At 35.8% G+C, this 27431-nt stretch overlaps 1 protein-coding gene across 1 annotated transcript in view; it reads right to left on the bottom strand.

Moving 5' to 3' along the window:
• Positions 1-11365: 11365 nt before the first annotated feature.
• The window catches only part of PlexA (plexin A), a 457831-nt gene continuing 441765 nt past the window's right edge, over positions 11366-27431 (bottom strand). The window contains exons 5-8 of the mRNA XM_074090336.1: positions 22354-22490; positions 21274-21407; positions 20647-20828; positions 11366-20305 (exon numbers count right to left, since the gene is read on the bottom strand). Coding sequence (XP_073946437.1) covers positions 20069-20305; positions 20647-20828; positions 21274-21407; positions 22354-22490 — 690 coding nt within the window. The 3' untranslated portion in view covers positions 11366-20068. The remainder of the gene's footprint in view (positions 20306-20646; positions 20829-21273; positions 21408-22353; positions 22491-27431) is intronic.

Below are 27431 nucleotides of genomic sequence, written 5' to 3' on the forward strand. Positions count from 1 at the left end.
CGTGACAGCTGTCACCGAACGTTTCTCTCTCGTGTCAAATTATTGTACGCATTACATTGCTGCTCGAAAATATTTCAAAAAATAATTACGCTCAATTAGTTAATTTTATATTGACGATTTGTTTTGATATCGGTTTATTCAAATAAAGAATATTTAAATAAAATTGTCATTACTTACTTCTTATGTACTTACGTAGATAGAAGAAGAATATAAACACTTTGTGTACAATACTAAACAACTGCAGGATTAGAAGGTAATTTTTGCAAGGTAGGTTTGTGATTTTTTTACTAGAGATACTTACAGTGTTTTGTGTTTTTAGTAAAAACCTAGTGAGAGGATGTCACAATACAGAGATCTCAAATAACATAGACAAGCAGATATTTATATTTGGTTCTATAAAATCACGGAAAATAAAATGAACTCTTCCAGATATTTTTGACAGCTGCGGCAAAACTCGCTATTGCGTGGGAAGCGCTCAGCGAATAGGAGAAGATTTTGTATTGACAAAGGAAAATTGTATTTTTATTTGTCATTATCATGTAAATAGTAACAATTTGGTTTGTTGCGTAATTTCCTTGGATTCTCAAGGCTGTTAGTTAGATTCAGTATCCAGTTTTAGATGCTTTGATACACATTGCCTCTTTAATTCTGATTAGTATCTTATCAGGGTATAGGCCTCCTCTCAGAGTAAGAGGGCTGGTGTTTGCAGGTTTCCTCACGATTTTTTCATCACCGTAAAGCTCGCAGTAATTTTAAAATATAGTTTCACACATGAATATAAAAAAAACCTCTCCTCTGCTTGAGAACTACAAGGTAAAGTTAACATGTGTTTCTAGTGGACTCGTAGAACCTTTAGGTACAGTCTCCAGTATTAATATCTGCCTCAGCGAAGCGTGCAAAAATATCTGACACGTCCTTCCGGCCCTAGAAATAAACTCGTATCAGATATTTATGCACGCTTGTTGTGTCAGATATTGGTGCTGGTAACTGTACGTCCATATCTTGCCCTTAAGGTCTCAGTTCAATACAGGGAGCACAAACCTGCAAAGTGATTCAATGGTGTACGTGTATGAAGTTCCCAATCCACAATTGGCCCGCGTGAACTACGACCTAAGACCTATGAGAGGAGGCTTGTGCCTTGCAGTGTACGTACAGTCACCAGCACCAAATATCTGACAAAACAAGCGTGCATAAATATCTGATACGACTCTATTTCTAGGGCCGGAAGGACGTGTTCAGATATTTGTGGTTGTGGCATATATTAATGCTGGTGACTGTACAAAGCTGTGACGATAATGATGATATTATTAGCGTAATATTGTTGTTAGCCCGAAGAATTGCGAAACTAAAGTGGCAGTGGGCGGCGCACATTGCTCGCAGGACGGATGGCCGATGGGGCCAGAATGTTCTCGAATGGCGTCCGCGGACCGGGAGACGAGCTGTCGGTAGGCCTCCAACAAGATGGAGCGACGACTTGGTTAAGATCGCGGGATCGCGGTGGATGCGGAAAGCACAAGACCGGTCTGAGTGGAGAGCCTTGGGGGAGGCCTATGTCCAGCAGTGGACGTCTTTCGGCTGACATGATGATGATGATGATGAATATTGTTGCGTCTACGTCACTAATTTCCGGAACGTCGTTTACGTACAAACATATTGTTGCTTGAGGATGCATTATTATGCACGGCTGAGCCCTCTCGTTTTCTGGTGCAGAGGACGCCTCCTACGGTATTAAGGTACTATCGCGCTTAAAAACCTTCCCGGTTGAAAATAATATTGCGCCAAAACTATAAACAATACTGACACTAAAGCGTAAAGGTTCCCATCCAGTTGTCGTATGCTTTGCTATGGTAACTAGCTAAGTCAAATCTTGACCTTGAGTTATATCTATATCCATACTTATTTGTTATTTATTTACATTATTTTGTACAACCTAAGCTAGCAACCTGTCACTATTGTACCTTTTTTGTCAAATTTAAAAACCAAAAATTGCTAAAAGTGGCTCCGAAGCGGTATCGTTTCGTCTGCTGTGCCTACCCCATTTGGGGATACAGGCGTGATGTTTGTGTGTGTGTGTTATTTATTTACATTATTTTGTACAATTATGAGTTTAAATACGTAAAAAAGAAGTAACCTAAAATATCTCAACTAACTATAACAGCACCAACCTCTTTTTTTACACGGAAATAGGTTTGCGTTTGATCACAATCATGCCTGAATAAGCGAAGATGTGGATGAAATGGAGCAAGCTTGGCTAATGAATGCCCATTCGCCCTAGATTTGAAGACGGCCAGATTGTAGCGACATAGCGATCAGATCACTCCTTAGCTGTCAGGATAATACAGGGCAAGCGAAAACGCTTTGTGCGAATGTTGTTGTTCTTTTAAGAAACACGAAAATTATAAGTATATAAAATCATTTTAGAATGTTTTGTGTACTTGTAACTGAAATAAGGTCTCAATTCTTTTGTCGGCGAAGTCAACAACGACGCATTTTCTTAAAATGTAACTTGGCTCTCATTTCACATTTATGTGTTTGATGGGATGCAATTTACAAAGCAGATTAGAACAATACGAGTATTCCAAAAATGTATAAAAGGAACCATTACATACATCTTGAACAAATACAAATAATTTTAAATGCGAATATATTTTCAGGCCATACATAATAAATTTGTTTTATACTTCGAATATTTCGTGGTAGTTGCTAATAAAAAATAATTTATGGGTTTAAAGATTTTTATTATGGACGAATTAAGATTTTTATTTATGAAAACTGCTGTCAACTTTTTGAAAGGATTTTGATTACTCAACCAAAACAAATCACAAACTCAAAATTTAGAAACTTTTCCCACCGATTGTACTCAAGTACTAAGTCTCGTCCCAGACATATTGGATACTCGCTGGTTGAAGAGCAAATTATATTGAAACGGGTATAAACAGTCTGGAAATATTATTACCCTGTTATATTACATGTTTATAACACAAGTTGCTCTGAACAAGTTGTAACTTGTATCTTTACAAAGATTAAAATTGTATGTATTTAGTGCATCTAAATTTTTTATTTTTATTACAACATCTTCCATACAAACTTTTTCATGACTACGAGTATTTTACCCGACTGCCCGAAAGAGGGTTACGAGTGTACGTAAGTATGTGTGTGTGTCTATTTCTTTCAACACATTAGATTCGCCAAAACTGTCAGTGACAAAAGTAATGTATATTTAAAGAACCGGCCAGGGGCGAGTCGGATTCGCGCACGAAGGGCTCCGTACTTATCTATACAACATTAGACATTAGCAAAAAACGGAAAAAAAATCAAGTTTATTGTATGGGAGCCCCCCTTAAATATTTATTTTATTTTGATTTAATTATTTATTTTTAAAGTGATTAGGTATAAGTGCAACTAAAGACTCAGTAAATATTACAAGCGTGTACCAGTTGCCGTTATTACTATCAAGCAGAAAAACGGCAAAACAATCACTTTTGCTATATGGGAGCTCCCTTAAATATTTATTTTATTCTGTTTTTAGTATTTGTTGTTATAGCGGCCACAGTAATACGTAACCGTAAGTGAAGTCTCAGTATTAGGGTTCCGCTGGCACCCTTTGGGTACGGAACCCTAAAAATGATGACCACGAATAAAAATATTAATGATATAAAAGTTTTCAGTTTTTTTTTGTTTTTTTTTCTAACGCTTTTAAGCTGCCATTTATTTTACAGGGACAAAAGACTAAAAAAAGGAAAAACAAGTTTGGTAGTCTACAATTCTGATATAACTTAAAATGGAACAGCCACTCATAATAACTGGGTACCTATGTTTGAGTTGATCACAATTTTGAATGAGTTCTGACTGTTGAAGTTTTAGTTTCTTTCTGTCACACGGTGTAAGATGAGGGAAGAAAGAGATAGATCGTTAGACAATGCGGCCACTGGTTTTTCCTCATTTACTGTCTACCTCGACCGGGAACGAAACCTAGACCTCAGCTATCGTAGTTGAATAGCTCTTATAGGTAGTGCCACCAGTTGAACTCACGCACACAAGAACGTATCGATGTTCCCTTCTTTCACAGACAGAAATTTCACAGAATTTCGTTTCGCAGTATTGAGCCCTTGTAATTTCACTTAGAATATTAAAAAAATGATTTTTTTTTCGTTTTTTTTTTTGGAAATTTGTGTCTAGACTCCTGTCCAGTGGTGTTGTAGGGGTATGGCATGCAGCACGGAATGCTGAGAACCTGGGTTCGATTCCCAGCGCTGGTCTCTTTTTCTGTAAATAATATAAGAATAAAGAATATTTGATTTGATATTCTATGAAATGAATACCTAAATAATGAATTTTATTTGTAACAAAAACAGGTTATGCAGGTGGTAGGACCTTGTGCAAGGACCGCCCGGATTGCTATCACCATCTTGCTCGCTAATCTTGCCGTAAAGCGTGGCGTGGAGAGTATGACAGCCGGTGAAATTACTGGCACTTGAGGTATCCCATCTTAGGCCTCTAGGTTGGCAACGCATTTGCAATACCCCTGGTCTTGCAGATGTTTATGGGCGGTGGTGATCTCTTATAATCAGGAGACCACTTGCTTGTTTGCCATCCAGTCGAATAAAAAAAAAACAATTCACGCAATTCACACCAATTGACCTAGATTATTCTATGAAACAATACTTAATATGAGAAAAAAAACTGTAAAACGAAATTCTATTAAAATGTTGTCTGCGATACAACGTACAACCGAACGTTTTTGACATTTACTAATTAATTCCGTTCATTCCCCTTTTGTGTCATCAGTTCTTTTACTTAAACAACCACAATTACACCACATTACAATTACACCAAAACAAAAATAATGTCCTTTCATCCATATCAGAAACCTCCATTCAATATAATTTTCAGTTATAAAAACATACAATTAGAAACGGTACAAAATTTCTCACTGTTCGGACTAGACATTGATACGCATATTAACTGGAAATCACATATAAATAAATTAAAGTCGAAATTGTCAAAGTTTGTTTATGTCCTATACGAAATAAAAAAACCGGCCAAGAGAGTGTCGGACACGCCCAAAATAGGGTTCCGTAGCCATTACGAAAAATTAAGTAATATTTTTCTGAGGATTTCGTATTTATACGGAATCTTCCAAGTTTAGGTATATTTTATACCTTAGGCTGCTATTTACTCATAAACTACTAATAATTCTCAAGCAAACTTAGCCGTTATAGTTTTCCTTGATAGTTTAATATACTTACTACCATCCTGAATTGTTTCAAATTTTTCCACCCACCGGTTTAGATTTTAGAGGGGGGGACACTCGATTTTAATGAAAATTTGCACTTTCAAGTGAATATTTGGCAAAAAAATCACTGAACCGAAAATCGTCTTAGCAAACCCCTAATGGTTTTAAAATACCTATTCTTCATGATAGAAAAATGCTACTACTCAATAAATGAATACCTGATGATAGATAATTAATTTAACATAATGTTAATTAATCCTAATAGATAAAAGGGACATGATGTAATATTAATGATTAAGAATGTCATAAAAGTAAGTTTAATTGTGATTGTAATATTTGGCTATAAGATAAAATTTATTAATTATATAAAAGCTGCCCTCTTGTATAAATATTGCTGTGCCCAACAGGGTCCATGATGATCACATAATCTCTTTGTAACATCTGTAACCATACATTGTGGAAAAGCAATAAAATATTGAGTATTGAGTACTTCTTTTTGTAGCTGTGTGTAATCATTCACTATAACTCTCGTGGCACTACAAATATTATGTTATGAACGATGAATATGCACAAATTCGAATCAATTTTTAGCTTCAGTCTTTTCTAGTAAAACTTTAAAAAAAATCGAGTGGCATCTCCAACCAACCATACTGTAGTACAGACAAATAATGTACCTAATTAAACAAAAGCTGTAAAACAATACGTAAAATATTTTCGAAATTAAATACAAAAAGGATGACCCGTGAAGGAATCGAACCTCCGACCTCCTCTACTGTAACACAGACGGGTGCTCTAACCGCTAAGCTACCGGGTCTCTCGGCCGTGTGTTCAAATTACGCATTATTACTATCTCGCTGACGTAACCATGAAGGTCACCGACATTTGCGCCTAATTTTTTGTGTTCAGCTTTGTCCGGTTCACATTATTCCAGTGAAACCGTTCTAGTAGCATGCCACTGCGCAGCTCGATCGATCTTATGGAACTCGTTTGTATTGTGACCCCGCAATGTATCGCTCCATGCACGATTTTACTGGAATAATGTGAACCGGGCGTTAGCATAAGCAGTTTTTCCACTTTGTGCTATTCTGTATCTTGTAGAGGGAAATCCTTATAAGGCCACGTGTCGCTGACCGTTTGTCTATTAGTAAAGACCTTATGCCTTTTTAATTATTTATGTTAGTGATAATACAACTAGAGACTGTGAATATTTCAAGCGTCTACCAGTTGCCATTATTACGTTTGTGTTTGTTGTCTGGGAGCCCCTTTTGATATTTTTTTTCTGTTTTTACTACCTATTTGTCGTTATAGCGGCTACAGTAATACGAGTACATAATAAATGCTGTGGGATATGCGTAGGCATATCGTAAGAGCTTGGTGGATCGTTGCCGGGACCGAACGTGTTAACAAAAACACGTACGTAAACTTGTGCTGTAAGCATTCATACAGGCGTTATTCTGTAATCTAGCTAATCTAATCTAGCTTAGCTAAGTTATATAATTATATAAAACCCCGAAGCAAAAAGACTGATAAGAAAAAAATAACCCTTAAAATTAAAAAAATATATATCGTTTTTCAGTCATTAGAACAAATGTTATTGACATCTGAAATATATAAATTCAACAAGCAGTCTCTAAGCGTTATATTTTCTGATTAAACTTCACAATATATTCCATAATTTACACATTACACAATAAACATAATCAATATTACATTATTTGTTTTTCAACATTGCAAGGTACCTGTCCATAGAATTTTTGTGGAGATTTAAATAAACAAACCAAAATTGCTCATTTAAAAAGTTAGCGCCACGAGAGTTGAAGTGAATGATTAGGTACACAGTTATACATAATATATACATAAAGAATGGATTGCATAAAAGGATAATGAATGAAGTACATGAGTGAAGTTCAAAATCTCAACTCTGGTGGCACCTACATGTATGTATAAGCACAGAATGTAATAATAGTACTGTTGAGCAAAAATAAAATATGAATGTGTTAAATCGATTAACACTTCTTCAAGAATAAAATCGATTGTTAAAAGAAATCGAATCAGTAACGCATCAGCGCATCACTATTTTAATTAGTACTCGAGCTGTCAAAAGTCAAATAAACGATTGGAACAAATGTAGTATTGAAACTAGAGACCGCGGCTTCGCACGCGTAAACTATTCGATCTGGTCGCTCTTAAGCGATAAGGCCGCCTATTGCTCACCTTGTAATTTAATAATTTGTTTTCTGTATCGCTTACTATGTCTGATGCACAATAGTCTTTGTATTGTATTGTACAATTGAAATTCCGGATTTTATAAAATTCCTCTGGGAGTTCCCAAAATGTACCTATATCGTGGTCTTCATTGAGGTTGTGTTTAAAAACAACTGTCCAAATTTCAAGAATAAAACCCAGCGGTTGAAATTTCAAGATTAATTTTATCCCTGTCTCATGTGAATATTGGTATCAAAAGTGGCCTATGGTTATTCCAGACGTGCAGCTACCTACATACCAAATTTCATGACTCTAGCCAGCGGTTGTTATTTCGAGTTTTTTTCCCTATCGCGTGGGACTATCGTGATAAAAAGTAACCTAACGTGTTAATCCAGATGTCCAGCTATCTACATAGGTACCAAATTTCATCTAAATCCGTCCAGCCCTGTCCAGCCATTTTAGCGTAAGTAGTAACAAACATACACACACACATACACTCAAACTTTCGCATTTATAATATTAGTAGGATTCGTAAACCGTTTTCTCTTTTAATTTTAGTGATTTATGTCTCTGATTCCGTGAAGTATTGGTCGTGTGCTAGTGTGGGATGCAATTTGTGTTGACACACTGGCCCCGTCTCATCTCCACCGAACATCAATAAGGGCAGCAGCAGCAGCAGAAATGGCAGAAACTGCCAAAGCAGGAAAATACAGTGGTCTCGGTGACGAATATGATTTTGTACCTTTCGGCGTCGAGACCCTTGGTCCGTGGGGCCCTGGCGCTCTGAGCCTCTTCAAAGATCTATCAAAGAGACTCAGAGATACCACAGGAGACCGAAGAGCTGGCAGTTTCCTCGCTCAACGCATCAGTCTTGCGATCCAGCGGGGAAATGCTGCCAGCATATTAGGTACCATGCCGCAGGGTCCGTTTTTAGATTTATTATAGTTTTAGCTTATTTAATTTTATTGTACCTAATATACCTTTTATTGTGAATATTAAAATAAATTTTAGTGATCAAATTGAGTTCACCCACTTCAAATAGTTTCATGTACAGTCGAACAAAATGAATGACCCAGGGTCCTTTTAATAAACAATTTCACTATGATTTCCTTGAAAAAAGCATGAGATGTCAACATGGCATTTGGTTCGACTGTTCCTACCGGTAGCAAAAAGGGTGTGTCAAAATGGAACCTTTTCACACAAACTTATTCTATAAGTTCCTACAATGGAAAGACACTAGACAAGTTTATGGAAACGTGTAGCCCCTCGAGAAATTCCAAGCATACCCACAGGAAAAAGCTAGCTAGTATAATATAAACTTAATATACGTCGGGGGTGTCAAAAATTGCTCACTGTAGGTAGCGTGAGAGAATACTGCGTGGAGCGATGCGGGTGCTTCCTTTCCCAACCTTATCAATACAGTAATTATTTTAAAATAAAGTTGTTAAATACTTGTGATGTATACATGCCATTTAATAATATTGTAAATCTGTTTTAAAAAAAATATATATACCTCGTTGAGTTTCTTGCCGGATTCTTCCTCAGCAAGGTTTTTCCGAACCGGTGGTAGATTTTTTTGACATTCATAAGTGCTTGTTGTAGCCTAAATTGAATAAAGATATTTGACTTTGACTTTGACTTTGACATAAGGTTTAATTTATCTTGCTATTTCCATATTATGTGTGTGTCTCGTATAGTATGTAAATTGAGTGCGTATCTAGGTAGCATAAATTTTGAAGTTATACGAGTAATATTTCTCATAATTTTTTCCGGCCATTCGGCAGTAGGTTTCAGTAACATTTTAATGCAGTACACTTTATACTTACACAGGGTATTGGTGAAAGTTAAAAATTAGGTAGACTTAGGCACAACCCTTTGTTTCTGGAGAAGCCATAAGGGTTCCTACCCTTTGAACACCCCGAGACATATGGATCCGCGTGCATAATCATGTTAACCGAGTGACAGGAAAATATTGGGATATTAGCTACTTATTATCAAAGTCCTGAGGGTTCCGTCCAAAAATCCCTTTTGATTGATATTCCTCGCGTCTTAAAAAAAAATCAAACGCGACGAATTGATCGATACTGTTTTAAATTACAAATTTGCAAGTCGTTTTTACAAGCTTTCATTTAGTTTCACCTGCCCCGTTGTCTGTCTGTCTGTCTGTTGCAATTTAAACTGCAACACTTGCAAGTTAAATTTGACCAACTTCCAGTAGTCAGATTGACTTGAAATTTGAAATACTTATGTAAATTGCGTGACAATACAATAATCTAGTAGTGACATCCTGGTAGTCCAGCCAGGATCGTCTCCGCAGGATGGAACTCTTCAACGGTTAGCATCGACTTCAAATTTGGTATGCAAAATGTAGTTTGGGTGACAATGCAAGTACAGTGAGCAAAAAAAAGCTTGTATTAAAAATGAATTTTTTATGGTTAGGTTATTTTTTCTATTCCTTACGCAATGAGGGTTTCCTGACAGGTGAAATGTCCCTAACTGGCGTTACTAACGAGAGGTCCGTTTAAGGTTACAACCTTGTTGTGATTGGCTCATTTAGTTATTTAAAAAATATAAATATGACCCAAATGTCTAAGTGTAAGTAACAAAAAGTTGGAAAGCCCCCGACTTTGTCACTTCAAAGTTATAAAGTCAATATCTCAAAAACGGCTAAACCGATTTTGATGAAACATGTCTCCATCGCTAGAAAACCTGATTTCAAATAAAAAAACTGCATTCAAATCTGTCCACCCGTTTAAGAGCTACGGTGCTACAGACAGACAGGCATAGCGGTCCAACTTATAACACCCCTCTTTTTGCGTCGGGGGTTAAAAAAAAATTGTCAAAGCCAATCAACTTTTGTACCCACACTAACCTGTCCGCGATATTTTTCAACCAATGGCAGATTTTTGTAAGTAAACATGTTTTTCCTGTAATTTAATAGATGGTGTACATGAATACATGCCATCCTACATAAGTTCAACCTATTAAACCGTGAAATATCTTGTTGGAAGTACGATTTTTTGTTAACCCCAGAGACAATTTTGGTAACGCAGGAGACGCCCAAAGTGTGGGTAAAATAGTTGATTATCCCACCTACACACAAGAGTCTAAGGGGCTGTTTCGCCATCCATTGATTAGTGTTAACTGGCGATTAGGTGTGATGCCGTCTCTATTTGTTTTGTTCGAGTAGACGGAGACGGCATCACATTTAACCGTCGGTTAACGCTAATCAATGGATGGTGAAACAGCCCCTAAATATCTTAAATTTTGTAACCCATATTTAGTGGTGAGAAATCTTGGTGACATGAAAAAAAGAACCTTTTTGATTACGGAACCCTGTCCGTCTCAACACATCGCGTCACACACATTCAATTAGGAACAGGGGAACCCTGAAGGGGAACTGCCCATGGAGTATGAAAGGAAGGTGACGGACAGGTTTACTTTTTTGTGGTTATTTCAATTTTACTCGCCCTTGCTTTAACTTTGTAGCTAGGGAGCAAAGCCGCAGAACAAAGTTAGTCTCTAATATACTGCATTTTTGTTAGCTATAGTTGTTGTAATCGTATGTAACGGAATCTTTGAAATTGATTTTTACCCACTTCTTATTTTGGTAGTTATACCTACCTACATCTGGTAGTATACCGCGAAACTTGTCAATCAATGCAATCATTTTTCGAGCTGATTTGATCATGGAACCGGGATTCCAAGACTTTGGGCTTATATATGAATAAGCTTAGGGTGCTATTTTAAATTATAATGGTTTCCAAAGAAATCAGACAGGTATGCCATAATTTTTTTTAAACATTTTTTTGCGAATTAACGAGGCAAAATAAGCTTCAATACGCATTTAAAATTAATAATCGGTATATTTATCTGCGCGTTAGGTTAGGTTAGTAGGCAAACTGAATAAATTAAACAATCAAATGCCAATAACGTGCTTTATTTGTTGACAATTGTGGAACACCGCCATATGACATATTTACAGCAAAATCAAGCAAGCTGACACGTATAAAGTGTACGTAAACATATACATTACCTCACATAGCTTACACACACACACGTTTGTGTCGCGTTGTCATATAAAAAAATGATGAATGTGAGGCTTTTATTAACACAAATGATGTTGGCACTTAAATAAAAAAATAAAAGTTAAATTCATAGGAATGATAATTCAAAGTGCCAAGGAATCGATGTTAAAATAATGTGGAGTTAGGTACATCACAATCACTAGTACCAAAATACAAACAGGCAGTAATAGGTTCTTAGATTGAGTAGGTACAAATTTTTGACATTTTAAGCAAAATTTACTTTTAATGATAAAGATATATGTTATGAAAAAAAAGTACCTACAGAGTGAAATCTTTAACGTGAATCAAGTTTTTCCTTTTTTTAATTTTTATGGGATTTTAAACTTTGGGAATGAATGCGCGAACATAAATAACTATTTAAATATATAAAAAAGTAAATTTTGTTTAAAATAATTTTGACATAATTTGGATCTCATCATTGACACTATGTACTAGATTGCATGTTTCTTATATCAAAACGGCGCACAAAATTTGTTCACAGCGCGGATTTGTGAACCTTTCACTATAATTTGTTGACGTCCGTGACAGGGGCTATGTCAAAATAATATTTGATGATTGATGCGCCGCGCGCTTTGTTCCAAACAGCTAGTGTGCCGTAAGGTACATAGATGACAATGGATCTCATTCTCCTTTTTCTAGGATGACAGAACCTACACACATATATTGAAGATTTTCTTTTATTTTTTGTGAAAGATAATATTTTAATTGAAGTTTGTAGACTCCGCTTAGTACATACAAAATTTAAGAGTCTTATATAATATAAAAAAAAAACTTCTATGGCCAACAAATAAAATTCACGTTGACTAAGGAAATTAAATCTCATGTTTTGTACATTAACACAAACACACATAGTTAAGATTAGCTAGATGTGCTCAGTTATGTTAATATTCTATCTCACTCATACATAAACTTTTCCCTGTCACTCCGTGAATTTCGGAAACGAATTACAAAAAGACATAAAAGACAATGCCTAAAAGAAAATCAAATCTGAGCAGCAAAAAGTTATTTCTTAAACATAAAATCACACATACGTAGAAGCATCACAAATTAATAGTTCCTAATTAACAAAAGAAAAACTTAGTGAACTAAAAAAATAACAACATTTAACATCAACCTAAAGGCTTGCAGACTGATTGACTTCACTGCATCAGTTAAAGGTTAACTCATTTTGAAATACCTAGGTACAAAAAAAGTAAGGTATTCATAGAACTTAACTTGTTTGCCATTTTTATAACTGTCATCTTAAAATACACAATCAAGTAAAAAAAAATAACAAATTGACAATTGTTTAAAGTGACACAAACTTATCTGACCCTGTGGGCTTAACAATCTTAATTTTGCTGCTAACTATGATTGCGACATTAGTTCCAGTTCCGATAACTTTGCGGCACCATATAGTCAGCTAACTTTGTCACTGTCACTAATTTAAAACTGTCCAATTGTATTTTTTCGCCAAAGTACTAAGGGATTTACAAATTTTTAAGCTGAACTACATACTTTTTTTGTATTTCAGAGCTTAAAAATTGTAACAGTAAGGGCACAAGTGCCGCCAAAGTGTTCCGTTTTCTAACAAAATGTCACAATTGTGTAACTTTCCTCGGTCGTGTCAAATTACTTGACAGGTTTGAATTTCGCTCGTCGCACAGTTAAGAGCTTAAGGTGTCAGCAATGTCACAACGCGAAAGTGATTAGTCAAGGCGATCAAAATTTGCACGACATTTAATTTTATTGTTTATACTCACCAGTGCTCAATTCTAATGCGCAAATGTTACTTTTATAACATTTTTTTTAGGAAAACGGCGCAAAAATAAATAGGTTTAAAACATAACTAAGGAAAAACTAAATAAGTATTAGGATCTTATATAAACGAAAGTTTACTATACAAAACGTGATAACTGTGAAGGTTTTCGATACGTGAAATATGTATTGCTAGATGGCAACGGTTGGTATTGTGTGGTCCATTTGACGTTAAAGTATTTTTTGCGATTATTGACTCATTTAGTTATAGATACTAATCCCAAACGTGACAAAATTACTAAGTTGTCAAAACGGACCTCACGATGCCAGCGCCAACTCACTGAAAACTTCATTCATTAGCTGTTGCAATTTATTACGGTATAACTTACGCCCTTTCTTGTTAAGAGAAAAAAAGAGGAATAAAAGCATGCTGTAAACTCGCGATAGATAAGTTAACAATATTCAACATAAAATGTTGTAACTTTCCGATGTCCGCGTCATAATACAGTTTTTTTAGTGTAACCTCATCGATATTGCTGTATTTTTTAGACCCTAGCCTTACATTAAACATAACTTAAAAATAATCACATAAAACACTTCCATTTTCGTCTTTTAGGATTCACGGCCATGACATGATGCAGTTTACATAGACACTAAACTGAAACGTTTAAGTATCTGCTGGAAAATAAGCTAAGTCCTTTTTATCTACGAAGTAAAATACAGTTAAAAAACCGCACCATACGTGTAAGAACGACGTAAGTACTAAGAACTTACTTGCATATTTCTTCCGCGAATGGTGCTATTATTGACTGTCATTAATTTTGTCTCAAAAATAACAAAATAAACTTTACTTAGCATATAATATAAATATTGCCTGAGAAAACATAAAAATTAAAGGAATTAATTTCGCTGTTTTAACTTATTCTCAAAGCGTAAGTATCAGTTACAGCAGATTGTCACTTTATTTTGCTGCAGAAAAAGTTAAAAATATGGTAAGTTGTTATAAGTTTTAATGTCAAAATAAGTTGATGCTGTCTTGATGCCATAACAATTATTAAGACACCGTTATTTGTTTGTCAATTTTTAAGCAGTATGCGGTTTAAATAAATCAAACTTAGTCGTAATAAATATAGTTTAACATATTTGGTTAAACGCTTGTGAAACACTATTCTAAATTGATAAATGTATTACCTACTTTGTTAAACGTTCCTTAAGTGTGCACAATACTTAATGAAAAACTGAGTGAGACATAAAAAGTTTTTCTTATTTCTCTGAACAAGAATCGATGGCAAAAGTTCTTGTCACGTATGAAGTTTACGTGAGATAATTCGATATTTATTATTCACATATCAACATTATTAAAAGGAACTTATTTTTATCACTTTTCTATATTATCAAGTAATTTCGTGATATTTTGTGAATAAGTATTACATTCATAATACGTTCATTTTAACTAATGAAACTAATTAAATTATTGAACTAAAAACTTTTACCTTAGCACAAACACAACAGCGGACGTTGTTAGAGTGTTACAAGGTACAATGCTATAGTTAATAACGCCTGAATCAATCAGTAACTATAGATTGTTGTCAATAACAAAATATGTGACAATATTGAATGGGCTAAGCAAAAATGCTGTAACTCACGATACCGTGTTATCGTTAACTTTACTTAGATTATGCATAGTTTTGAAGCTTGAGAATTTGAAATTGTACACCATGAAAACCAATTACAGGCATATACAGTAGAATCCGGTTATAACGACGGCCAAGGGACCGGTGATATTACGTCGTACTAACCGGACGCCGTACTAAACGAACGGATGTACTTTCAGGGTGGCTCATATTAAAACAAACATATGCCTATATTACGTCGCTAAAAACGGTTGGTTGTTAAATGCGAAGTCGTACTAAACGGACTACACTGTATTAGAAAATGGGTTGGAATTGATAATTTTATATGTGATGTAGTTAAATGATATCTACCGGTAGCAGTTCGTTATAAAAAGGCACACATTTGGATGAAAGGAACTTGTTGTGAAATGTTTATATCTATTGCTTCTCGCTATAAAGGTAGAATTCAAAATTATTTATATCTAAATCCATACAAAATCTACTGTGTCTATTTCTAATACCCAGTAGTATTACGGACTCAAATGAAAGTACAAGAATGAGTAGTCATTCAGAAAAAACTGTCAGCCAAAGGTTAGTCCAGCAGCATTTTATGGCTTAATTTTAAAGGTAAACTTATAACTACACATTAAACATTTACTTATTTAGTGTATTTACACGTTACAATGTACAATTTTGATAAGCCCTCGATATAACCAGTATAATAAGCTAGGCACTTACGGCAAAATCTTTTGGCATTTTTACCACAATAAAAGACTTAACTATCTTAACTGTCATTAACTGAGGGCTTCTTTGACGAGCTAGAAGGCGCTACTATCGCGCCATCTGTTTAACAACTTTGACAGGTATTTGCGTCAAGTCTATGATTGGTTGAATAACTAAATGAACCAATCACAAACAAGACTGTAACGTCAAACGGGGTGACACTCTTTCCCGGCCCAGATAATACCGACATGGAAATAGCGGCCCTGTTATTCGTGTACACGCCCATAGAAGCTCATGTCAGTTTCTGTGGGCGTGTACACAAAAAACAGGGTCGGTTTCTCCATGTCGGTATTATCCGGGCCGGGAAAGTGTTACCCGTCAAATGGACCCCTCCATACTAACGCCATCTAGCGATGTTTCGTCTATCAAGAAATCCTCATTAGATTAGATTATTAAACAAGAAATGATTGTGAATAAATTTGTACATATTTATGTTAGATCGTTTCGGGTGGTTTTAAAAAATCATTGTGTACGAATGCCTTGTGTCCAGCTAAGAAGAAAATGAAAATTTAAGATTTGTTGTCTAGGTAAGGTAAACGTCCGAGTGCTCGAGACGCTAATGCCCAATAGACGACACCCTGCTGTAGCGAAGTAGGTAGGTAGGTCAGTAATACAGACTTACCCCCTTATTCATAAACGACAATCAAACCTATTTTAGTTAAAATGCCGCTAAAATTCGTTTGTCCTTATCTGTCACTTCGACATTTGTATTTGTTAGAAAGGGACAAAGCATTTGTTAGTTAACATAGGCTTGTTAAGTTTTATGAATAAGGGGGTAAAGCTGTACTATAGCTGTCATTTATTTTTTTAGTTTTGTGAGAGTGTAAAATTACGCGATAAAAATTAGTTTTATAACGGAGTTGGCATATACTCTTGTAAAAAAATAAGTGTCAAATTAGACTATTATAACACTTAGAGCTGTAATAAGTAAGTGATTACATGCAAAATACAGCCTGTATACAGCTTTGACGATAAAACTAGCTTGCGGTATCCCACAATACTTAAAGTGTTATAGTAGTTTTAATATTTTATTAAAACACCATAAGCTAACGCGGATTCCTTAATAATGATTTTACACAGCTTGAGCTGTATAATAACTGGTAAGTCATTCTTATAAAGACAAGATCTTTTTGTGACTCTCTTGTAAGTCTCTTAAGGAACTTTAAGTTCTAAATGCGCTGGTATATTGATGTTTACGACACTTAATTGCTGCTTCGGCTGTCATCTCTATTGTTAATGACATAAGATTGAAGAAGCCAACTATTGATTGGACAAGTGACGAGCCCTCGTACGTTTACCCTACCTGTTTTTAACAAACCGGTTAGAATTCGTATTCATAGACTTTTACTACCTTAATTACTTGTACATAATCACGGACGAATACAAATATAAATATTACACTAATTTACACGGTAATGTAAGTATGCAGTTAAATAATGTATTTTAAAATTGACACTAAACGATCCATTGTGAAGGACAAAGTTACAGGAACATATTATCGTTTACATAAAAGATAATGTGATTTACATTAATTATTCTTATTTTAATGGTGACTTATATCTAATTTAGACATGGAGGGAGTAAGTAAGTAGATGCTATTCGGAAAAGGCGTTTGGTAGAAGTAATTAAACAAAAAAACGTCATAAATATTACTTTTGTGTTGAACCGAATGTGAAAGAGGACAAAGAGCTGATTATTTGAAATAATACATTTTTCAATCCTTCCCTGGCCTAAAAAGTTTGTAATATTTATATTCATAACTTATTTCAACGCGGTGACGTCATAATTTGTCAAAGTCAAGGAAATTGCATCTTAGTACTGCATGATGCAAAACACCTTTGGTGATCACAATTTTTTAATACACTGAGGCTTTCAAGATGCTTTAAAATATCTGAGCATGACACCAATGATTGACAAATATTATCAAGGACTTTAAAACAAATATCAAATCAAATAGATAATTGTGAGTTTTCTAATTGGACCTAGGATGACTATATTTATATCCACGACGGACCCGTAGAAGGGTATACACTTATTTTGTGTATATTGGTATCATTTCAAAGCAGGGTACTCAGATAAAATTTACAGTTGGTTAGTGAGCAGGGTCACTGCGATAGGGGTTATTAATAGTCTTCTGTAAATTGTTCAAAAACTTCTTAAAACTATTATTCCTTTTTTCCGTCGTGGACCTAAAAAATCTAACCGTGTTAGAATGATTAAAAGAAAGGCCAACAAACGATCTGAGCTGTGATATTTTATTTCGCAAACGCCCGTTCCGAATCGGCTCTTATTGACAATTCCCAACACGAATCGACACCGAGAATCCTTTGTATAAAAACTCGATTTCAAATTCAAAATTCGAAAAAGCGTGAGAATTCTGATTACTCAAATATTAGAATCGAAAGTGAAACGCGTTATATTTTGTGACAGGGATAGAGATATTTTGTAATTCTTATTGTCATACAGGATTTCGATGAAACGTTGGTGACAAAAATTTTTAGGATCGACCACTCCGAAGCTCAAAATACGCTGACACACCAGAAACGGAAGGGCGTGTCATGTTTTTATTGCGTACCGTTCACACCAAAGCTCAAAAACATTGACGCACAGAAAATCAATGCGTATTTTACTTAAGCATGCATGGATCACGTCACTGGGTTAACGCGTCAGCGTTTTTTGAGCGCTTATTTCAGTACGCGTTAAAAACGTGAAGCACATCCTCGCGTTTGTGGCGCGTCAGCATATTTAGAGTAATAATGTGGACGATCCTTCAAGCATTCAAAACATTAAATTTTTATCGCCTACGTTTGTTTGAATTTGGTTCAGCGTAAAGCGCAAGACTTATGCTAAGGAGTTCACTAACATATTGACTTGTATGTCACAGCACACTTTGATTAAATCAGTATAAACTATACACTCTCACTATGTTGCCGTAGCTGCGAACAAATCGTCTCTTTTCAATAAGATAGGGACAAGAATCCGTCGTCAGCACTTGGGCCAAGTAAAAGTGAAATATGCCCATGGCATAAACTAACTAAATCCTGACTGGTACTATGAAGTCCATCATGTTAACTACATTTACCTCTCTCTTTTAAAGTATATAAGGATCGACCATGCCGTTGTTCAAAACGCGTTGACGTACAGTAAATGCAGGGCACGTGCCTCATTCATGCGACACATTTTAATCGCGTACCGTCCACACCGCTGCTCAAAAAATGCTGACTCATTGTAAACAAATGCGTATTTTGGGCAAGCACCAATAAAGTAATGCACGTGTCACGTTACTGACTTTACAGTGAGTCAGCGTTTTTCGAACAGCGATGGATACGGTACGCGTTTAAAACGTGACGCATGGGGCACGTCCTTGCATTTGCCGTGTTCAACGTAGTCATAGCACTGGTGTAACACTTTTTTTTTATTTCAATTCTATAACATGACAGTCTTCTATATCTGGTCAATTTCTATACGAGGTAACGTTGCGAGGACGTTAAACTAAAAAAAAAATAACAAATAAAACGAACGCACTCACTTACATAAGAACTTAACTAAGAATTAAAATAAGATGTACTTCCGTCCGCCACACGTGATACGCGTGTTTCAACCATTGAGTGTTACTATGAATAATAATTAAAATGTTACCGTACATAAAAATATTCCTCAGTAGGTAAATTATCATAGTTTAACTATTTTCTGCTGATAACCTTGTAAAAAAACACTCAATAGGTCGAAAACGCCAAAAAACAGGTATGAAATACCTTCTGAAAAAAAAACATCAACCATATACGCATCGATCAATTTTAGAATTATTATACTCTGCCGTTTTTGATATAAATTCTACATTAATAATAAATTTGGTAAATTTTGGAACAAAGAAAATATAGATATTTCAAACCGTTAGATATATTCTGATCCAAGATGTAAGTTTTAAAGTATAATTGAACTTCATGCAATAAATTTTAATTATCTGGAGAAGAAACTGTATTATTACAAATAGTTACAAGAACAATGATAATTATTTTGCAGACACAAACTATAAAAGTAACACAAGAACCTGTGAATATTATCTGCATCACTTCCTCCTAGGAATCTATAGAACGCACAGTAATATTGTAAGATTTAAGTGAAAGCATCCCCAGTTTATTTTTAACGTACAATTTAAAAACAACTATTATGGAGTAACATTTGACTATTACTCAAAACTAAATGATAACTAAACAAACACAAATTTCCAAAGTTCACAAACATACGTGCCGAAAAACAAATAAATTCCCTGGTCGCAAAATGTCTTTTAGCATATCCAGTCGAGGAACTGCTTTAGAATTGTATCTTCATGCTAAAAATGTCTCACTCAACAGTGCACGCTAAAATACAGTAAAGCACAATCAGAGGTGAAACAGTTTCTACATTTACCACAAGATACCTAAAAATGCTTGGAACATCCTATACTGTACATAGGTAGAGGCAATGAAGAAAGAATGTAGTATGAAATACCGTAGATTATCCTGTCTCACAGGCCTTACGGTGGGCAGGGTGTTGCTTTTCGTAGGGAATTCTCCAGTTCTGTAATATTCTTCGAGCATCTTATCCTTCTCTATGAATCTGTCGTAAAGCCATTGTGTCATACCTTCATCGTCTGATGGTACCTGTGATTAATTAAAAATAATCAGTTGATTATTCAAATGTATTCAAATAATAATGTAGTTACGCAAAAAAGATCCAGTCTACAAACTAATAATTTCAGTTTTGGATCTACATTATGTTGCATCAAAGTTTAAATTTAAGTACTTATAATTAATTATTTGCAGGTTGGATCTCTTTTGTATAAATACTTCTTTGTAATTATTTAACAATATTTAATAAATCGTTTCTCAGGCTGATATCTGATACCACATCATCATCAGAACAAGGCTTCCTCCTTAGAACGCCACAATGAGCGACAAATAAACGAACGAACTATATTTGGTATGATGTTCCGAAAACCTACCTCAGTGATGGGATAGATCCTGTAGTGGATACGGATGTCACAAGGTGGTCGAATGCCGCACACGACGTCCTGGAGATGCAATGGCACCCGGTCGGGGTACGCTATGGTAACATCGAGCACCCATTGGAGATGGTCGCTAGTCTTGAGGTGTTTCGCTACATTATTTTGGTTGAAGTTGCCGTCTGGAAAGATGTTATTACAGTGTGTTAATAGTATATTACTGTAGAAGCCGGGAAGTAGGATAGGGATGCGAGGCCGGCAACCCCGCGTTCCGGCCGAGGCTTGTATAGTGCTTTTCTCAAACATGACATGAAATAAAATAAAAAACAAGAAATGAAGCTGGCGGGACGCTGGTCTCGTCACCGTGTTGTGTGGCTGCTGGCGCGGCGGCTGCGGTGCCGCAGCGAGCGTTGAAACAAAAGACGGTAGGAAAATAGGGCGGGAAATTTGTATGAAATCTCTTTGCAGGCTGCTGGTGACCGCGCGCAGGCGGGCGAGCCGCAGCGCCTGCAGCGCGATACTTCCCGGCGTATTACTTGTAACACAACGTCAATATTTTTCATGTCATATTTAAGAAAATTCTATTGATATAGAGCTAACAATGTGATACATGTGTGCTTTTGTTACCTTTCTTTGCATTGTTGGATGTACTAGCACCGGGCTCCCTGTCTGGTCCAATCTCTTCCATGATAACCTTCATGGCGCCTGCACGAGGCAACGACACATACTCTAGCTTCGGCAAGTTGTTCTTCTCCGCAAATCTGGTGAAAAAATTCAGATAGTCACTGACATGTCCACACAGGTTTAAAAAAGGATTTGAAAATAAATAAAAAGTCTGTCGCCACCACCACAAATAATTAAATATCATGGGACAACAACATCACCATATTTTTATCCTATGCACAGAACAAGAAGATTGATTTGAAATTATATCGACAATGGCACTCTTGCCTGTAAGTGAAAAAATTGCACTTTCGATCATTACTAGCAGGCAGTGTTTAACAAGGACCTGTATTAATACAAAATACCGACAAAGAAAGAGCCACTGTGCTTTGCTCCGGCTAAAACTTTAGCAGCGATAAATCTAGAACGATTGCTCTCACCCCTTTATAGCCAATCACATTAAAAATCATGAAAGCTGTTTTCGAGATCGCCAGGATAAATATATAAATATACAAGAATTGCGTCTGAAGTGTGTGGAGTTCCCAACCCGCACTGGGTCTGCGTGGTAATTATGGCCCAAACCCTCTCATTATGAGAGGTCTGTGCCCAACAGTGGGACGTATATAGGCTGAGATGATAATAATGATGATGACAAGAATTGCCCCCTTCAATATATTAGATTACTTTTTTCATGATTATAATAAAACCTGAAAGCGTGGAAAGCAATTTAGCACGCTCTAATAACAATAAGCTCATCAGTTAGATGTGAAGTAGCAATAATGGCCTACGTATTCCAGGTATCGGTATTGATACTGATAAGTGCCCTCATCCATATATGATAGGGCCGGTTTCACGAAAATTAAAAGACATTGCTTATTTATTAGCATATAATACTTTTCAAATCTGAGTCAGCATTTCGACGCATTATAATCGACTTGCTTTACGCTCATGGCTTCGCTCCCGTTCAAACCTCTTTATTTATGAGAAAATCGCTAAATGCATCCTTATTCTACAATGCGATATTGTATGATGATGAAACCTTACCTCTGGCTGACTTCTCTCCTCTTATGCAAGAAGCCGCCTTCAGGGAAGAGCACCATGAACTGCCTGTCAAGCGGTATGTAGCTGTTGATGATGTGATGCCGCAGTTCGTTGAGAGACGCGTCGCGTTTCGCTCGACCCTACACAACGGAGAAGACATAAATAAATTTATTGAATTTGGCGATCATTTGCAATGCTCATCGAGTCGATATTAATATAAAATCATTTTGTCCAGCAATCCGGTATTCGTTCATTTCGCAACTAATGTTTGGCAACCTGATTCATTACGCAACTTTTCATTTCGCAATTTCAGGATTTATTTCAGGGCCATCATGTTGAACTCTTTAGGTTAGGTTAGGTTAGTTTTATAAAAATTCTGAAAGATTTACAGTTTCAGAAATATTAAGTAGTTGCGAAACGAATCAGGTTGCCAAACGTTAGTTGCGAAACATTAGTGAACCCCAGCAATCTACTTCTTAAGTCTCTCTTTGTGAGAAACCTGTGCCCAGCAGCGGGACGCATATAGGCTGGGATGAAGATAACAATTGTTGACATTTGAAACTGTGTTCTCATAGTACCCGATTACTAAAACACCACATTAATCACACCAATTTTTGTACCCGCTGCCGCATTAACATGAATAAAAACACCATTATCAACAAAAAGCTCTGTATCTTCCAGCCGTACTTTATAATCTTTTATGGCCCCACAATGCGTTTTTGGACATCAATCGGCGTTTAAGCAATGTTTAGTAGATTTGGACATTCGATACACTAACGGTCTTTATTCGAGTAATGGACGCAGGAAAGGGGTACTAATTGCTACAAACGTGGGGCAATTATACACAGTGGAAACATTCCTGTTTGCATCCGCCTGTATTTGTAGTTGATCTATCAATCCATTCGGAATATAACTTATAGTTTGTTTCGAAACGAGATTTGTGGCTTCAGCACTAAGAAACTTTTATCATGGTCACTAAGGTGCACATTATGGTCTAAGTTTGTCTTAAAGATTGAGCCGTCACAATTTTTTTCGATTTAATGTGTTCTTTTATGAAATAAAATACAACGATGCAACGGCGCAACGGTGCTGGCTGAAAATCAGAGCTGGGGTGTTTATTATGCTGAGCCAGCTTCTGATTCACTACCGTAATGACACATACTATCCTTCGTGTTGTCTATTTAATTTATATTTAATACTATTGTTGTGTCTTGTGTTGTGAATAAATGTAGTTTAATTTTCTTTCTAAATAGCAAAAGTGACCTGATGTGTACGGTAAGCACAGTACAGTACCTAGATTAGTTTTGGAAAACAATACTTATATAAATGACTTTCAGATTCAAAGTAGATTCAACAGTTATCTACAGTAAGAAATTACGAGCTCGTTATAAACATTTTCGGATGATTAGCTAAAAGATAATAGGCGTGCACAGTAACAGAGGGTGAATCGGCCTTTGATAACAAAAGTCCACTATTAGAGAATTTCAGAACGTCATTACGCTCATGGGGGTCGATCACTAATGGATATCGACATGGTTACGATGAGAATGCGGTTTTCGGACCCTCCGTGATTGGCCCCCAACGATGGCGATGCCATATCGTCGGCTTAGGTGAAATTAAGGGAAAAAAACAGTGCGGTTTAATTATTGCTGGACCGTTAATCACAATCAGACACACATGAGTGTGGGGCGTACCCGTAGGTTAAAAAGGTTATATAGGCAATGTGAGGTAGAAGTTTTGCTTTATCTGTAGTTTTACTGTGAATCTAGCGCGTGTATTTGCATACAAACAAAAAGTAAATTTTATGTTTAGCATTAACTACTACATCCTTAGGAGGGGGCTACCGATTTCGCGCTCACCAATTGGCGCCACTGTAGACAAAGGTCCTGCCTGAAGTATAGTGATTAGTTTGTTATTTATTACGGGCGTCAAAACAAAATTTACATTTAAATCATATTTAATACCTTAAAAACGTACCACAAAAATATGCAGCATGCCACAGTGTCACGTAGTCCCATTTTGTTCGAAAAAATGTGAGGACAAAGGTTTCTGAAAGATAAAACTATTTCAAAACACAGACTTTCATTGCCCCGTAACGCATAATATGCCATAATTAATTTCAGGTATTGCAAAATATTCAAGTAATTAAGTACCTATTCTAATTATAAATAAACCCGCGTAGCTCACCCAAAAACAGTGACATTTGACATTTTGGAGACCTCTCGCTACACTAGCGCCTCTAGCGGCGAATTCATACGCGATAGCCCTCATTAATTTTGGTTCTTGCCCGTCATATTTTTCCCTGTGGAAAACGCGCGTTGCCGTCTCCTGTCACTTCTTGGTAAAGGCCAACGGATTGGTTGGTTCGATCGAAACAAAACATGTCGGTTAGGCGTTAAAAAAATACCCCAGTGACCCGTCAAACCCCGTTGCTACCAAAGTCAAAACGATTTTTAAAAATGGAACACAAGCATCTCTGCCTTCGCCATGAAAACGTAAATGCTTCTTTCTCATGCAATATACATGGATAGCTAGCAGCAGAAGACGTTATCAAAGATTGCACAGCGCGCAGCGGGTGCGATCAAAGCAAACAAAGTGCTGTCGGAGTTAAGAGTTGGAATAACAGCTGCAGACTGAGGCTCTCGGCTATTGGTTCCACAGCGCAACATAGAAAGAACGTTTTATTATGAAATGAATAGTTTATTTTGCTTTAGACGTGGTAACTAAAATTGGTCTTATAAATACATAGTGCTAATGTGCAGTGTCTTGTCTTACTATATACATTGCAATGTATCTAGGAATGCAGAAATTGTCTTACATTCTAAAAAGGTATTTTTTAACTCTAACGAACTTTTAAATCTGGGGTAAATCATTGTTTATTAATTAATTTAATTTAATTTAAATTACACTTTAGTAGTGTCCCTTGTTTTTATACCTTTGAAATTATGTAATTTTGACAAATGACATCAGAACTACTTCCAAACGAAACATCAAGTATGTCATTTTAATAGCAGAAACTAAGTACACTAATTTAGTCTACAACCAACACAGTCGTATCGCAGAAACTGCTTTCCAACTAGAATATATTTAATAATTTGCCTAACATTATTGCCCAGTTTCCCAAGAGTATTATATACGTAAATCAAGCTGCTCTTTTTCTCTGGCTTGCCTAGCGAAAATATTAACGCCACGCCACTGAGTCAACTATACCATACGGATGGCGTGGCCTGCAATTTCTTCAAAGCACTATTTTTAGATGAAACTACGTTCGCATTCACCACTAAGCACACACTCATGATCAAATCAAAATTTATAATGGTTAGGATTTACGAAACACCCCAAAAATTACCCCTCAACCCACAGGAAAAGGCTGTTCTAGTAAAAACCTACGTTAGCTTGTTTAAAATAATTTGTTGGCTCAGCGAAAGGCTTCGCATTTCAATGGGCGCAGTGGACATAATCTAAGAGCTATTGAAGCTCAGGCCAGGGCATTAGGCCCGGTTCCCAGGAGGACGACGACCCGGCTCCAATCTACCGTCGCAGGAGTTTTCAGATCGCTAACGATCGACGGATTGCATTGCGGCTCTCCACTGTTGTCGACAAAGATGTACTCGTAGTTCTACAAAGATCTTAGCTAGCGTGAATGACAATTGCAGGAAGGTATTTTATTTTATTTTAATAATTGTTAATAATTATAATTACTAAAAAAATATAAATTCAATTAATTACAAATAAAATACTTTTACCTATATAATTAAATATCTATCTTTAGTAGATCAGTATATATCATTAGTAGAGCTTTAATCTTCCAATACGTACTAAAGACCACCAATAAAAGATACAAACACTGACATGTACAACGAACTGTACAAAGTTAAGAATTGCAGTGGCTACGGTCACGGAAATGCTCAACTTTAGGCTGCTGGTAGGTACTGGAACATGACCAAGAGCGTCGAGGCAATTTTAACGATAAAAAATGCGTGATTGCGTTCAGTCCCGTGTATATAGGTACGAGTAATGAGTGAAAATTATAAAAAAAATATATAAGAATAATAATAATAAAGCGGCAAACTAGGATAGGTTTTTATAATATTCTTATTTTGTATGTACTTTTCTATATTTAACTTTTTATAACTATTATAAAAACCTAATCCTAAGAATGTAAAAAAAATAAAGAAAATAATAATAAAAATTAACAAAAAATTTAACATAATAGCGAAGATTATTTACACGAAATAACTAGATTTTTCGTAACAAGCACGCTGTTTCAACTGATTCAAATTATTTTCTTTTTTAAAGGCATTACAAGTATTATTTGCACTTAAGTCACCGTACTATAAAATATAAGTAACCACAGTTTCGCTTACCAGATTATCCGTTTTTTTTTCACTCGAAATATAAAGAGTAAACTACCTACACTGTGTCGATCGCAATGGACAACGGGCGGATCGTGAGAGTTCTCACGTAGAGCGGCGTGCTCAATCGCCAAGGAAATGCCCTTAGCTTAGTTTTTAACATATTAAGGTGCCGATACATCGTTTTAAACGGAGACATTATTTAATGAGTGGACTTAGTCGCGAACGGCGAAAAGTCATTTTTTTATATCCAGACTGCCGTGAAGCCAAATAGAAGTACAAATAGATTATGTGATTATGCCATTAAGTCAAATAAAAATTTTTTAGGAGTACCTAAATATTTGAGTAACGTTAATCTTAAAAAAACAATACAACATGTACGTTAACTTAGCGACTATTCCTTCTTCATGATTGTATAAGTTACTGTGATATTTCGCTATGTTATTATTATGGGTCAATCAACATTTTACTGTTGTTATTCTGTACCGTAACTCAAGAGACATCGGCGATACACTTTGTTAGTTAGAAAAATGTTTGTTATTTATAGGCACTATTAACACACATAGTAGAAGATGAGCCATGACGAAATTGCCTTAAAATTTCACAACTCCTAACTTTAAGTGGTCCCCAAAAAATCATACTTTTAATAAGTAACTCAGGAGACGTTACCATGGCATCAAGCTAAACTCAAAAGTTGATTAACCCTTATATTAGTATTTTATATAT

Source organism: Choristoneura fumiferana, chromosome 7 (genome assembly GCF_025370935.1).
Source record: "Choristoneura fumiferana chromosome 7, NRCan_CFum_1, whole genome shotgun sequence".
In the NCBI taxonomy this organism is placed as follows: Eukaryota; Metazoa; Arthropoda; class Insecta; order Lepidoptera; family Tortricidae; genus Choristoneura; species Choristoneura fumiferana.